The 15,452-nt window shown below is 33.5% G+C and overlaps 1 protein-coding gene across 1 annotated transcript; it reads left to right on the top strand.

The window, feature by feature from the left end:
• Positions 1-10,913: 10,913 nt before the first annotated feature.
• On the top strand, positions 10,914-12,932 carry LOC148874187 (RING/U-box superfamily protein). The gene is made up of 7 exons (XM_088984163.1): positions 10,914-11,140; positions 11,255-11,378; positions 11,909-11,940; positions 12,272-12,316; positions 12,400-12,524; positions 12,607-12,715; positions 12,806-12,932. Exons 1-7 carry the CDS (start codon positions 11,039-11,041, stop codon positions 12,875-12,877), a joined length of 609 nt encoding a protein of 202 aa, XP_088840289.1. The 5' UTR covers positions 10,914-11,038; the 3' UTR covers positions 12,878-12,932.
• The last annotated feature ends 2,520 nt before the right edge of the window (positions 12,933-15,452 follow it).

The following is a 15,452-nucleotide window of genomic DNA, read 5'->3' as shown; positions in this document are numbered from 1 at the left end:
ACAAATGCTTATTTAAGTGCTTATTGGAGAAAAAGACTATCAAACGCCCAATATCAAATAATTGTTTTTTTTAAATAGGGAAAATTTCAATTAACCTTGGGGTAATGTTAAGTTAGTACCCGAACTTCAAAACATGTCACTATAGTATCCAAACTTTTGAAAGTTGTCAATTTATTCATAAAAGTACTTTCAAAACATGTCACATGTGATTTATAACATTCTGAAATTCCAAAATTACCCTTTTAAAGAAGACACTCTCCATTGTCTTCTTCCCTAAAACTAAAACCCAAAGCAAATGAATAATAATGGAATGATCAAGTTCTCTTCCACAAGTTCACCAAGAGACGATAAACTAGAAATGGCTTCCTTCCTCCAACATATATTACTGCATGCCAACCATGGTTGTTGAAATCTCTTGAAGTTTATCTATAACAGACCTGAGTCATGAATATAAACACATCCACTTGGTATTAGTATCTGATCCATCTCGAGCATGATAGTCGAGATATTCCATCTGTAGCAGAGTTTAAAATAAAATAGAAAATGTTAGAAATCTAAAATTTTACATTTCCAAAAAAAGAAATTAGCATCTGAAAAATAAATACAATAATGATGGAGTGTGTGAAAGAATTTGAAAGTGTTTGTGTATCATTTGGACAAGTATTATGTAAAGAATTTGAAAGTCTAAAGTGTATTTTTCTTTTTCTTTTTCTTTTTTTTTTTTTTTTTTTTTGTGCTTTGAAGAGGAATGGACTACTCATCCGGGATGTAAAGAAATAGTACAATTTGTCAAGAAAGGAAGATTGGGAAACTAAAATACAATCTAAGGCTTTGTAACAAACACAAACATGTATTTAGCAATATAAAATAGAATATCAAGAATCTCCAAGTTGAGCTAGAAAAACTAAAATTGGACTATCAATTAAATGAAGATATTTTGCATAGGCAAGAAATTGAGTGCAAGTTAGACCTTAAGCTATCTAAAAAGGAGATCTTATGGCTCAAAAATCTAGAGTTAAGTGTGGTTGGATAAGGGAGATCAAAATTCCAATAACTTCTTTCATAAAGTCACCCTCTTCCGTTGTCAAAAAAAAAAAATAGTATAGCCTGGATAAAAGATGATGAAGGTAATTGAATAAATCATCCTGTTGATATTGCTAGTGTCTTTGTTGATCATTTTTCTAATCCTTTTAAGACAACAAGAGAGAGTGTAATTGATTCTCCTCTTATTTTTGATAAAGTTAGTTATGAGGATAATGTTTATCTTCTCCATCCTCCTTTAGTTGAGGAGGTTTAGAGTGTTATAATGTCAATGGGTTGGTTGAAAGCTACAAGAGTTAATGGGATCCCTACAATGGTGTACCAAAGTTGTAGGAGGTTTTGAGTTTGTTTGTGAGTTCTTCTTTAATGAAAATTTTTTGTTGGTCATATTAATCACACTTTGTTTGTGTAATTAGTCTTTGTACAAAATCATTAATTACAAAAATTCCAACAGATATGATGAAACCTTTACTTTACTGGAATATGTATTTCACCTTTCTAGAGTGCTTTTATCCCAAGAAGACAAATTCATGATCTCAAGAGATCCTTTAATATACTAGGAAGAAAAGAGTAAGAGAGGGTTTTATGATTGCCAAACTTGGTATCCCAAAGGGCTATGATACTCTATAATGGGATTACTTAATATGCATGTGTTTTGAATGAATTAGGTTTTTGCTCGAATTGGTGTGAGCTATTTCGGGCTTGCATTAAAAGTGCTAGTTTTTCTGTTTTAATCAATGGGAAACCCTTTATCTCCCTATTTGTTTGTCTTTGGCTATGGGGAAAGCAAGCTTCAAAGGATCAATATTAGTAGCAAAGCTCCGAGAATATCCCATCTAATGTTTGTGGATTATGTTTTATTTTCTGGGGAGAGCTAATAGGGAGGTGGTTGCAGATTTATTGGAGGTTTTGACTGCATTTTAGTCTATATTGTGTTTGCAGATAAATCTTCAAAAGGTAGGCTTTTGGTTCAGCTGAAAGCCTGAAACACTCCTCCTAATGGGCAAAAAATAATTTGATACATTTCTAATGTCATATATTCATCATATTAAATAAAAATAAACATGAAAAATAAGAATTACTTTTATTAATGATGGAAATGGAATACAAGATTTACAATCAACCAAAAAAGAAAAATAGTTTTTCCCATCCATGTGGTGGGTTAGTAGTTCAACTATCCATCTCAAATGGCTTGACACATGATATTATAATTAAATAACAAAATACATAAGGCTGTGTTTGGTTGCAATGCAAAATTGATGCAAAACCATGACAATGCAAATGATTTGACTGTAAATTTTGACCTACTTTTGTTTCAAATTTTAGCTTATTTTGTTTGATTGTAGTAAAAATGAAGTAAATCAAACCATGAAGCAGAATAAAGCAAAATCCAAAATAAAATTAGACATGAATTTGTATTTTTTACATTTGCACTCCCATGCATTTGTACTAGTGCAAATAAATTGCACTGCAACCAAAGACAGCCTAAAGTTCTAAAAATGTAGAAATTTGTATAGAAATTTAGGCATATTCTATAATATTATATATTCATCATATAAAATAAGTGTGATAAATGAAAATTATTTTGACCAATGATGGAAATGAGATAAAAATTAGGAAAAAAAATAAAGAGCGTTAATGTCTAACAAATGACCCCACTAACCATGTCAAATAGTTTAGTGGTTTAATTATCTAGGTTACCACAAGCAAGTGTTTTAGTGGTAAATGGACCTATAATTCTAAATTGGGTGACTGGTTGATCAATATAGTCAATTGATTTGACCACATTATTCAAACAATATATTGCAGTTGCATTTCCTCCTAGTAAATGAGTAACTTTTATTATGTCATAAATTAAATAATTACAAATAAGAATATAAAAATTCTTTATAAATTTTATAAAAAAAAATAAACATACTATTAAAAATATGTTTGAAAATGAAAATTAATGTTAGCAAAGATGAAAATGACTATAAATAAAAAAAAAAAAAAACAAATTAATGTCTTAACCATGGTCCATTGACCTAGTCAAAGAGGTTAGTGATTCAACCAATAAGGTCATTTGGTTGTTGACTAAGTCAATGATTTTTTTTTTCAAAAAAATGGTTTAGGTTAAAACATATATACTAAAGTATATGTCTAAGTGACAAACTAATAAATCCAACTGTTTGGTTCAATCACAAGTTGAAAACATTGATACAAAGCATAAAAACATTTGAAGTTAGGTCTCTAGGTTGAAAGATAATATATCCACCAGTACACCATGTTTTATTGATCACTTTTCTTTCTTACATGAGTTCTAATGAAAACACTAAAATATTACTATCATCATCATTTGAAAATGCCACGTGCAACGTACGTGCACATTTACTAGTGCTGAAAAAAACTAAATTATACCTTTATCGCTATCATCTCCAAGACCAAGAACCCTAAAAATTTGCTTAATTAGCTTATGTAACACTCTTTTCCAAGTAACTATTAATCTTATCAATTGTATATTTGATTGGCCAATAATAAAGTGCATTTACTATTGGGTGACAAACTTGGGTTTCGGAGATGTAATAAGAAAGATGACAAAATAGTAATAAAAAACACAAAATTAAAGGAACGCTAATGGTAGGAGCAAATCTTACAATCTGAAAATATGAGATAACTCTTTGTTGCAAATGAAGGTTGGGGGACCTAATATTACTAGTGAAGTTTGTTATCATGGTTGAACTCCAAAAATAGAAATAAAAGGTTAAAGCCCAAAAGCATTGAGTTTTCTTCCCTTTTTGCATTTTTTTATATATTTAAACATTTCAATCATTATATTTAAATATTTAATATAATTTTTACATGTTTTCTTCAATTTTTTATATTTTATTATCTTATTTAATAAAAATTTTCTGTATATTATTATTTTAATTGTGATGTCATAAGTTGATCCTATTTTGATTAATTAATTTCTTGGTTGTCAAATAATCAAATCATTGGAGTTAATCCAAGCTGGACTCATTAAAATGAATTTTTGCTATTTATTCCATTTGTTGATGTATTAAATATGTTTGTGACTACAATTTTCAAAGATTGTTGCTAAAGATTCAATGGCATTCCCACTAATTAAGGATAGAATTCGCAACGGTTGATCTCTATTAGTTTCCAATTCATAGTAAGAACAAAAGGTGGTAAGCTTTGTTTCCAATTCATTGCTTTAGCAACAGTTGTAGATAAAATGAACAATAATTAGGTGATTTTTGTCGCAAATTAATTTGATTTAGCAACAACGTTGATCAATTGTTGTTAATGCTTATCTTTTGGCAACAACCATTTGCAACTGTAATGAAGTGCTTATTGTCAAAGGCCAATTTTCTTGTAGTGTAAGTGTTACTACCCCTAGTAGAAGTAGTTTTCTGAATTTTACCCAAAATATGGATTGATTGATTAGGTTTTGTCTAATTAAATGAAACTATATGAGTGATTTAGACTTTCTCAACCTTAACATCCATATCAAATCATTTTGTGAGCTAATCAGATTTGGGTTCTAATTCTAATTTAAATTCACTTTCTAAAAATCACATAGAAAATCCTATCTATAGATGTATAAAAGTCCATTACCCTATATATTGGTTTCACTTATTTGGGGTCTTGGGAGGAATAGGTTGGATATAGACCTTAATATTTGACATTTTCTCCAAGGTTTTTAAAATTGGACTGGACAGGGAACCATTATGGGGACCAGTTCCCGGTTCAAATAGATGGCATGTTCTGACTTAAAAAATAATAAAATAGTAAAATAAAAACAGCCAAAAACCGTTGTCCGAGTCAACGGTTTGACTGCTTGAGTTAGCGAGTCGCTAACCAAATTGATGATATTTGTTTTTTACCAAAAAGCGGTTTTAGGGTGAAATAGAACAGTTAGATAACCAATTCCCAGGTGCCCAGTCCGATTCAGTTTTGAAAACCATGATTTTTCTACCCAAAGTGGTTGGTTGGGCAACTAGCTGCTCCTAGACTCAAACACGAGTTCTCATACTTATTATATGAAGCAACAGCCCCCAAATGCTCAAATATCAACTACTAATTTGGTTGATAAAATTGAGCCTCACCTCAGGCCGAGTTGGGTTGGGTTGAGGTCAACCCAAGCCTAAGTCAAGGAAAAGATACATTAGCTCTAATCTAGTCCAACCTAACCTCTGAAAATATAACCCTAATCCAACTTGAATAAGTTATTTTCATGATTGGGTTGGAGCATGCGAGGTTAATTTGTTTGGGTTAGTTTTCCAAGGCCTAAAAGCTGACCTAACCCATCTAAAATTAGGTTGGGTTGAACAAGAACACAATAATCCAATTGGCCCAAAATAAGTTTTGGTCAAACACATTTTGACTTTACCTGACCAAATTTGTTGCACCTTTATTGTGAGTCCATAACAGATGTTAAAAAGAATGGAGAAGTATGCATACACTCGATGCAGAATTCTGAATTCCAGACCACCCCCCTACTACTAGTCCTCTCCCCCCTATAAACCACTTTCTGTCCATAATTTTAACATCAATTCATGATCAGGATGCATTCCCCCTGTACTATAGGGTTATAAAATTCTGATCCAAGCTGATTGGTTATTCTCCCTAAAAGGAATAATCTACAGGCATTTAAAGGAAATTATTAAGGATGCTTGGAATAGTCGGTAAAGGGTTCTATAGGTGAATAATTTACTCAAAAATGAAGGCTAGTGGCACAAAATTTAAGAAACTGGAATAAAACTTAAATTGGAAATATATTTGAAATAAAAAAGAATTTGGTATAACAATTAAAGCAAATACAAAAGAGAAGGTTGAAAAGTGGACTGAGAAGTAATAAATAAAGAAAAAAGTTATACAAAGAAGATTAAACAAAATCCTAGAAAAAATAGAAGTTGTACTAGGCCCAGAGTGGATCGATTGAAATGTGGAGATAAAAATATTAAGTATTTCCACATTAAAGCAACAATGAGCAAATACAAAAATAGGATTATTAAAATAAAAAATTCCTCAAATGATTGAGTGGTCGAACTAGAGTTGATCGAATAGAAGTTATCAATCCTATTGTGACCTACGAAGAAAATGAAAAAGTAGGTGAAGAGGTCCTGGAGGGTTAAATTGAGAGGCTCTGAATTCAATGGGAAGGAATAAGGCTTCGATCTGGATGAAATAAATTTAAATTTTTAAGAAATACTGGGACTTAATAGGTAAGGATGGCAACGGAGCGGGTTCAGGGAGGGTTTTTTTTTTTTTAATTCTAGATACACCTATTTATGGGCCAGGCTTGGGTCTAGTTTTTGTCAAAACTTTTTAATGGGCCAGACCCGAAGCCCGAGCCCAACATAGTGTCAAGTCAGGCCCGAAGCCCAGTCCGCGAATAGGTCTATTCTAAACCCTACCCATCTCCCTAAACCTCCCAACCCGTATTCACCCCAAAACCCATAGGAGGTTGGATTTTGAGAATCCAAACCCTCCCCGCATTCAAGGGTAAGGGCAGATTGAGTTTAGCACATACTTTTAATTTCTTATTATTTCTTGTCATATATAAGCAATAAATAAATAAATAACACAACTAAAAAAATAAAATGTTTAATTATTTGATTAAGGCATGTAAAAATCACATAAACTATCAATTATCCTTAATATAAAAAATCAAAATATTATTAAATTCAAGACCTAATGTATAAAGTTTATATGCTATCCAACAATATGCGGGTTAGGGAGTATTGAGTTTGGCCTAATATTGTACCCTACTCATACTCATACAGGTTGTAAAATCCCAAAATCCATCCCTATCCTAAAACCCATTCTTCAAGCAAAAAAAACCCCCACCCTATCGGGGAGGGTAGGGGTGAGTACCCACTAGGTAGGGTAGAAACTGCCATCCCTAATAATAGAGGACCAAGTCAAAAAACTAATTGAAGCCTTCTTTTGTTTTGGATAAATGAATCGAAAACTAAATAAGATTTTTATAACTCTGATCCTGAAAATAAAGAATCCTGATAGACTTAAACACTTCAGGCCCATAAGTTTATGTAATGTTATTTACGAGATAATAGCCAAAATATTGGTCAACATATTAAGGCCAATATTAAAGAAATTAATTTCCCCTTTTTTGTCCCTAATAGATAGATCTATAATAATGTTTTAATTGCAAATACCATTCTCTAGTTTGTAAATGACGCTCTTTACTTTCTTGATGCTGATCCTAGCCAGTTAGAGGTGTTATTTGGAATTCTTTGCTGGTATGAAGTGGTCTTAGGACTAACCTTCCCACTTATTTCCTTTCCCTCTTCCCGACCCTAGATAAAATTGCCAAAAAGCTAGAGTGCTTACAGAGAAACTTCCTATTGGAAAGGGTGGAAAGAAGAAAAGAAAATCCATCTCATTAAGTGGGAGAAAGTCTGTCTTCCTATTGAAGAAGGGGATTTGGGAATCAAAAAATTAAAATTGTTTAATGCAACCCTCTTTAGTAGGTGGAGAAGCCTAATTACGTTCAAGTTTGGGGTGAATTGGGTGATTGGTATTCTTAGGACTCCCTTCCAAATTGGGGTTGTTCTATTTGGAAAGGAATCATGAAATGTTTTCCCTGTTTCTCTGACGAGGTGGGGTTTAAGATAGGCAAAGGTGACAAGTTAAGATTTTGGAAAGACCTTGTATGGACAGAACCTTGGCTGAGGCCTACCCTCTCCTCTTTCAATGTGCAGCTAACCAAGATGTCTTAGTGGTTGATTCCTATGTCTATTCTAAACATTCAATAGTCAGGGTCCCTTAATTCAGAAAAAAACTTGTTTGACTGGGAATTTGGTGAAGTATTGGAGTTGCTGAACCTTTTACTGAGTCAGGAAATTGACATCAGCAAAGAGGATGACTAGTGTTGGAAGTGAAAGTGGAATGGTGATGGATGTTTTGATCTTTGGCTTCAAAACTAAGCAGATCTAGTCTTTCAGATTCCCTAGTGAGCAAATTTGGAGTCCTACTTCTCCCTCAAAAGTGAATTTTCTGGTTTGGAATATGACTTTAAATAAATGTCTTACAAGAACAAGTCTGGAGAGAATGGGCCTACAACTCTTGGATCTGTCTTATAGCCTTTGTGACCTAGTGCCTGAAACTACAAATCATCTGAGTAGCCACTACTCTGTTCACTCCCAAGGTGTGGGAACACTTTCTTAATGTTGTTGGAATCAATTGTGTAATGACGAACTCAGTCAAAGACTTGCTATGTTGCTAGAAAGTCCAAGGGCTGAAGAAAAAATGAAAGCTTGTCTGGAAGTCTGTTCTTGCAACTGTTCTTTGGACCTAATATGTTTTTAAAAAAGTGAAGAGTTCAGAGGACCTAATATGTTCCGTTGTTAGTAAACTAATACCTTATGTCTCTACAAAAACATGAATGTGTCTGAGTTGTTAAGATCCCATTTCCTTTGGAGTCTGCAATCTGATCTGCTTTCCTAGCCAATCTCAGTGTGGGTAGGGAACCGTTGTACTATTTGCTTGTTGTTCCTAATAAAATTTATCTTATCTTTCAAAAAAAAAAAAAAAGGAAATACCATGAAAACTAAGAAAAGGGAAAGCTGGGCTAATAGCATATAAAATCTATATGGAAAAGCCTATGATAGGCTAGAATGGGATTTTATTAAAAAAAAATCTCTAGTAAAATGAGACTAAACAAAAATTGGATCAATTGGGTAATGGAATGTATAACCTCGTAAGCTATCAAGTGTTAGTTAATGACACTCTAGGAGAGACTAGAAATCCTACTAGGGAAATAATTAAGGCAAGAGGACCTTCTATCTCCTTACATCTTTGAAAAAGCCATGGGAGAAAAAAAAAAGTAAGATATTAAAGTAAAAATAACAAAAAATGCCCAAAATATCCTGATGCTCCAATTTGTAGATGACTGCCTGGTATATTAAAGTAAAAGTAACAAAAAATGCCCCAAATATCCTGATGCTCCAATAAATGTTCTAATTCCCAAAAAACACAACAAAAGATCTAGAAAGATCAAAAGAATTTTTGTGGACGAAAAAAAGAAAAAAAAAATTGTGGGAACATCTAATGCCAAATACAACCATAACCCAATTGTGAGTTATGCCTATTTATGCTCAAATGAGTATAAGCGAAATCATCTTGCCCATATATATATACATACTTACATACATATATGTATGTATATATTTATGTATTTATTTATGATAGAGGCGTAGAACAAATTTTCAAATAAATGTGTGTTAATTGGTTCATTTGGGCCTACAGAGAACTAAGTTTGGTTGGCACATTCCAGGGTCATTCAAAGTTCAGACTTGGAGACTGAAGGCTTGATTTGGCTTGGTTGTGAATTGTACCTTCTAACTACAGCCAGCTCAAACCCCATTAAACCATACAGATTGCCACCCATATATAGCCGTCTCCTCTATGCATTTTTTTTGTTTTTTTGTTTTATTATTTTTGGTCAGCAAGCACAAGAAAAACTTTATATTATAGATAAAAACATTCTTTAATTTTTGAAGTAGATAGAAACATATTTACATCAAGACCTTCCAGGGGAAGTTGGAATAGACGTTCAGTACCACCTTTACAAACTTAATTGACATGCCAGCCTATGAGCTATAACATTTTCCTTCCTATTTACATATAAAATTCTATTTGCAGTCTGAGGCTTCTATTATCCCTGCCAACCCACACTTGCTACGACAGTGAATCAAAGCCTTTGATTTGTTTCCATAGTCTTACCTTCAATTAAATGAAGTGACTTGTTGGTGGGCTATGATTTTCTGTTTTAACCATGCGCTACGAACTCTTACCCTGCATCCATTTTTTTTTATCAGCACAAAAGAACTGCTCGATTCTAGTGAAGTATATAAGAGCAATGTTTTCAAATTAGGGTTAAATCATCCAGTTGAACTGCTTGATCCTTCATCTGCATCCATGCTTTGGGTTCATTTCACCCGTGAACCGTTTGTAAAAAACAAACACTACTTTGGTCTATTACTTATTATTTATTGGTAATCGACCTAGTTTTTTTTTTTCTTTTTTTGGTAAAAAAACAAACACTACTTTGATCCATTTCACCCGTGAACCGGACCAGTTGAATCGTTGAATCAAGGTTTTTAATATTGGACTGGACAGGGAACTGTTCTAGGGACCAGTTCCCGGGTCGAACAGTCCAATCGTCTGGTTCAAACAGATGGCCCATTCTGACTTAAAAAAATAAAAAACGACAAAAATCGTTGTCCAGGTCGATGGTTCGACCATTTGGGTTAGCGGATCGCTGATCAATTAAATCAACAGTTTGTTGACGAAAAGCGGTTTTAAGGTGAAACGGAACCAATTACCTGACTAATTCCTGGGTTTTCCGGTCTGATTTTGAAAACCATGCGTTGAATCATTTGATCCAATCAGCAGGTCACGTCATGGGTTAGATTTTTTTTTTGTATTTTTTGGATATTTCCTTTATTGATAACGATAGTTCTCATTTATCGCACCACACTTATTTATATATTTAATATGATGAATATTTGATGTTAGAGACAAACCCATTTTTCTGTTCTTTTTTGGTAAAATTTTCTATAATTTATTTATTTTTTACTTTATTATGATGCCACAGGTTGGTCCAATTGACTCAAACGGTTGAAGCACCAACCCACCACCCAGGCCGAAAAGCGGTTTCATTTTCGGATCGACTATTAAAACACTGCTATAAAGTGATTGGCACCCCCAACAAGCCAAGTGGCAAGCAGTTGGTTACCTCCACGTTAGGCAACAGCAAGGCAGAAGTATACCATGTATTCAAACTGCAAATTGGAATATATTCCTATATATATTATAAGTTGTATACGTTAGGGGGAAACGTTTGCATAAAACCCCATAAAGGTTGCTTTAGCTCTCTACCCAGGAAAGCTCAAGCTTTAGATCTTCTGAATTCTGAGTCTCCACATATACTTTCACTAACTGGGTTTCTCTTTTCCTTTTCCTTCAGAAGAGATTGAATCCATTTTCCATGGATGATGAAGAGACTAGACAGGCTTCAAGGAGGGTCCTATCCATCCAGCTCGACCAAGAAGACTCAGATTTGGCTCTTGCTATGTCACTGCAAGAACAGGTCTTCTCATCAACTTTTTTTTTTCTATTTTGTCACTCAAATTCTGTTGTTTCTTTATTTTGGGTTAATCCATTATTGTCATTTGAGTGATGATATAATTTTTTCTGTTGTCAGGATAGGGGATTTTTGATGTTTACACTGAGTGAAACAGATGAAGAGGAGGATTACAATGGAGAGGATGAAGGAGTTGAAGATGGTGGGGACAACATGGATTTATTGGAAGATGGTGATGCCAATGGTAATTTGCATCTGTCTGCTTCTAGGCTTTAGCACAAATTAGTCAAGGTGTTTTTGCCTTTTTGGAGTCCTTTTAATCAAGGTTTTAGAAAAGTTTATTTTTCACCTAAATAGAATATATCAAAATTTCTTATAGAATGAAAGATATATTTCTGGTTTTCTTTTCTACCCGAAATGAATAAATGTTCTCATCTGTTTTAAGTGAAGAAATCTATTGGGCTTCTAGCCATAAATTAGACAGTTATCATCATTTACAAGCAAAGGTGGAAATGAATCACCTGGGACTGGAGTGGGTTCAAATTTACCAGCTAGAGAACCAGCCCAAATTCAATTTTGATTTTAGTTTACATATGGGAATCACTTGCCTATAAATTTATTCTTTTTTAATAAATAAGATGAGTTTGGATTGGAAAATCTCCAGTAACTAATAGTCCTTATGGCTTTCAGAAAAGTTGGTGCACATGATACACTTTGAGATTCAAACTAGAAAAGAAGCATTGTTGTAACTCTTCTAAATGTTTGCATTTACAGACGAAATGGAGTTCCAGGATGAAGAAGATGAGGTACTTATTCAAATCTTTTCTTTTCTTTTTAATTCAATATCATCTTCAAGACCCAATTAGTGCCCAACAGACTGTAAAATGGTTTATAGTCTGAAATTGCCAACCAAATGAATTAACAGTAAGCAAAGAGGGGATCATACATACAAGGGCTACTAGGATTACCATAATGATCAGAAACTGATTGGCTGATTCGCTTTTCAAATGTATTAAATCATCTCAACGAGCCATTACAGCAATTGCAGTACTTTATGAAAGGGCAACATCAAAATTGCACCAAATATTAGATATGTTGAATGATGGAGAAGCTTATATATAAGAAATTTCTCTGTAGGATATGGAGGAAGACGATCTCGATCCAGACGACTTGTCTTATGAGGTTGGTATGATGAGGGTGTCTTGCTACGTTTCTATTACTTACTACTAATTACAGAAAGAAATCATCCGATAGGTTATTTGCAGGAGCTGATTGCTCTGGGGGAGATTGTTGGAAAAGTGAATAGAGGACTATCAGCAGATGCAGTCACCTCACTTCTGCATCCCTGTGAATTCAAGTGCCAGAGTGAGTGCAAAAATGGTTTGGATCGGTAAGTTGAGATCGATACCTAACTCTCACATAACATAGATAACATAACCACGGGCAATCTCTCTGAGTCTTAGAAATGGCAGGTGCGTGATCTGTCAGGTTGAGTATGAAGAAGGAGAATCACTAGTAGCCCTTCCTTGTGAACACCCCTACCATTCAGATTGTATAAGCAAATGGCTTCAAATTAAAAGGGTAATTAGCTACTCAACTATTACAAATATAATTCCTATTCATGGTTGATCCAAGGTTTCATTCTGATAAGCCAGTTTGTATAATTTGCAGGTTTGCCCAATATGCAGCACTGAAGTTTCCCCATCTGAACATTCCTCTTCAGCCCTTGAAAAGAAGACCTAAAGATATATATATATATATATATATATATATATATATATATATATATATATATATATATATATATATATATATATATATATATATATATTTTCAGTTAATATTCTCAATAAAATCTGAAAGTTGTACAGTTATAACCACATCATTTCTCCCTCCACCCACAATATCCATTTCTCGTTCAAGCTAATAAGGTTGATGATTGTCTTGGGGGCAGTCGGCGTTTCCCAACCGAAAACTCAAAATTGTTGGTTCATCTTGCATTTATATTGCAAATCATGTAATTATTTTATCACTTAATATCATGAAAAGAAAGAAAAAATTGGGCATTGCTAAATATGTTTATCAAATGACCAAAGATCATGGAATTCCAGTATTCCACTTTACATCTGAATTTAAGAATTTTACATAAACCTCCCATTCTTTCTGGCTGATACTTAAACCTCCCTAGCTTCATGTTTCAAATAAATATGCAAATGCACCCTTTCATTAATTGTCTTGTAATGGAGTCTCTCTTTAGGTTGCTTTAATATGGTGTTTTTTGCTAATAGGGGAGGTTTAAGTTCAATCCCAACTTGGCCCTTGTTGTTCATTCAGTGAAATAAAAAATAATAATAATAACCCACTTAAATAAATTGAATCACCATTCTGGGGTAATTTGATAAATATTCACCCAATAAAGTTCTTGGGCAAAGATGGGATTTTAAAAACTTTAAGGCTGTGTTTGGTTTGAAAGAAAAACGGTAAGGAAAGGAAGGGAATCCCTACCTTTACTTTCCCCACCGTTTCTTTCAAACCAAACATAGTCTAAGCATTAGTTTAGTGTTTTCCATCAAGACAATTAACAGATAAGGGTGATTGCATATTTATTTGAAAAGGCACCAGATAGAGCAAAAATGAAGAAAAAGGTCCATGCAGCCTACCGTATCTTTTATATATATATGTATATATATATATATATAGGATTGGGGTGTTCTCTCCGTACAAAAAATGGAATCTACTTGTGTGAATAAACTCCCACGTGAGAGCAACCCATTTTCTATTAATTATATAAACATTGTTAGATAAATATATAATAGTTATTATATATAATTACAAATATTGTTTATATAATTATCTAATTATATAAATATATAATAGTTATTATAAATATTATTAATAACTAAATATTGAATCATTTAAATGGTTTTGACCATTTTTTTAATTTTTTTTTCAAAATAGGCCGGAAGTTTGATTCGAACGATCAGACCATTCAACCCAATAATCGGACCCCTAATCAGTTTAGTCTCTGGGTCAGTTTTAAAAACCATGATGTTATGTCATTCGAGCGTGTGACTCATACGTTCCGAAAATGAAACCATTCTAGCAACCGGCTTTTGGGTTGATGGTTCGACCATCCAATCGAATGGACGACCCATTCTGACAATAAAAATTAAAAAAAATAATAAATAATCCAAAAACCATTGAACGGGTTGACGGTTCAACCACTCGGGTCAATGGGTCATTGACCGATTCAACGGTTTTTGGCCAGTGGCTGGGATTGGGGGTAAAACGGAACTGGTTGCCTGGACGGTTTTCAATTAAAAAAATAAAAAAATAGATAACCCGTTCTAACAACAAAAAATTGAGTGTGTGAGGTCCATTAAGCAGTACCATACATGTTATGTTATTCAAGTGTGTGACTCATACGACCTGAAAATGGAATTGTTCTGGCACCAGTTTTTAAGTCGACGGTTCAACTGTTCGATTTGAACAAATGGCTCGTTTTGACAACAAAAATTAAAAAAAAATAAAAATAAAAATAAACGACAAAAAATCATTAAACGAGTCAATGATTTGACTGTTTGGATCAATGGATAATTGATCGATTCAACGATATTTTACCAGATATCGAATAAACGGGTCAATGATTCCATTCCAACCCCTCCGCTAATTATTATTATTATTGGAGTAATGTTGGGTCTTTCCGAAGCAGATCCAAACAATTACAACCTTCCCAAATATGTTAGAAAGGGAAGTCCTCAATCGATGTACGTAAAAGATTATCGCACCCAAGGATAGCCGAGGCGTCCATGTAATGCTTTCTGAAATGGGGAGGCAGAAAGGTTGTAAACTTGTAATCCCGAATCATGTTTACTGTCGTAAAATGTGATAGGCAGGAATAGAACAAATATAAAGAAATTTCTACGAATATTCCATGTTTTATTTCCATAGGATCAACCCTTCTCACTAGAAAGGAAAAAAAAATCTATCCTTTTAAATTGTAGGTACAATCGCTTTTATTTAACAGTGGATGATGAATCCACATCTCCTTTATTATCGTCAAAATTTTTGAATGATTGATGAGGTGGATGTGAAAAGGTGATTACCTACGAGCCAAATGTAATTCCTCACTAGCACAAATACTCTCTCTCTCTCTAATTAGCGCAAAGGCCTAACTAAAATCCTACATAAACGCCCTAAACATACTGAAGGAATAGGAAAGTAGCAAAGGGACAACTTGGTTTGTACCGCTTCAATGGTAATGGGTTTATATTGTCCACAGCCACAGGCGATTATACGAGTATAGGCCGTACTACCA

The sequence above is a fragment of the Nelumbo lutea genome, chromosome 1 (genome assembly GCF_056320005.1).
Source record: "Nelumbo lutea isolate HS-2025 chromosome 1, American lotus-T2T, whole genome shotgun sequence".
NCBI lineage: Eukaryota > Viridiplantae > Streptophyta > Magnoliopsida > Proteales > Nelumbonaceae > Nelumbo > Nelumbo lutea.
This window is presented reverse-complemented; position numbering and strand designations above follow the sequence as displayed.

Coding starts and splice junctions, on each gene's coding strand:
- LOC148874187 (XM_088984163.1), top strand. CDS start 11,039: ATGGATGATGAAGAGACTAGACAGGCTTCAAGGAGGGTCCTATCCATC. Junction 11,141..11,254: donor CTATGTCACTGCAAGAACAG/GTCTTCTCATCA, acceptor TTCTGTTGTCAG/GATAGGGGATTTTTGATGTT. Junction 12,317..12,399: donor CAGACGACTTGTCTTATGAG/GTTGGTATGATG, acceptor GGTTATTTGCAG/GAGCTGATTGCTCTGGGGGA.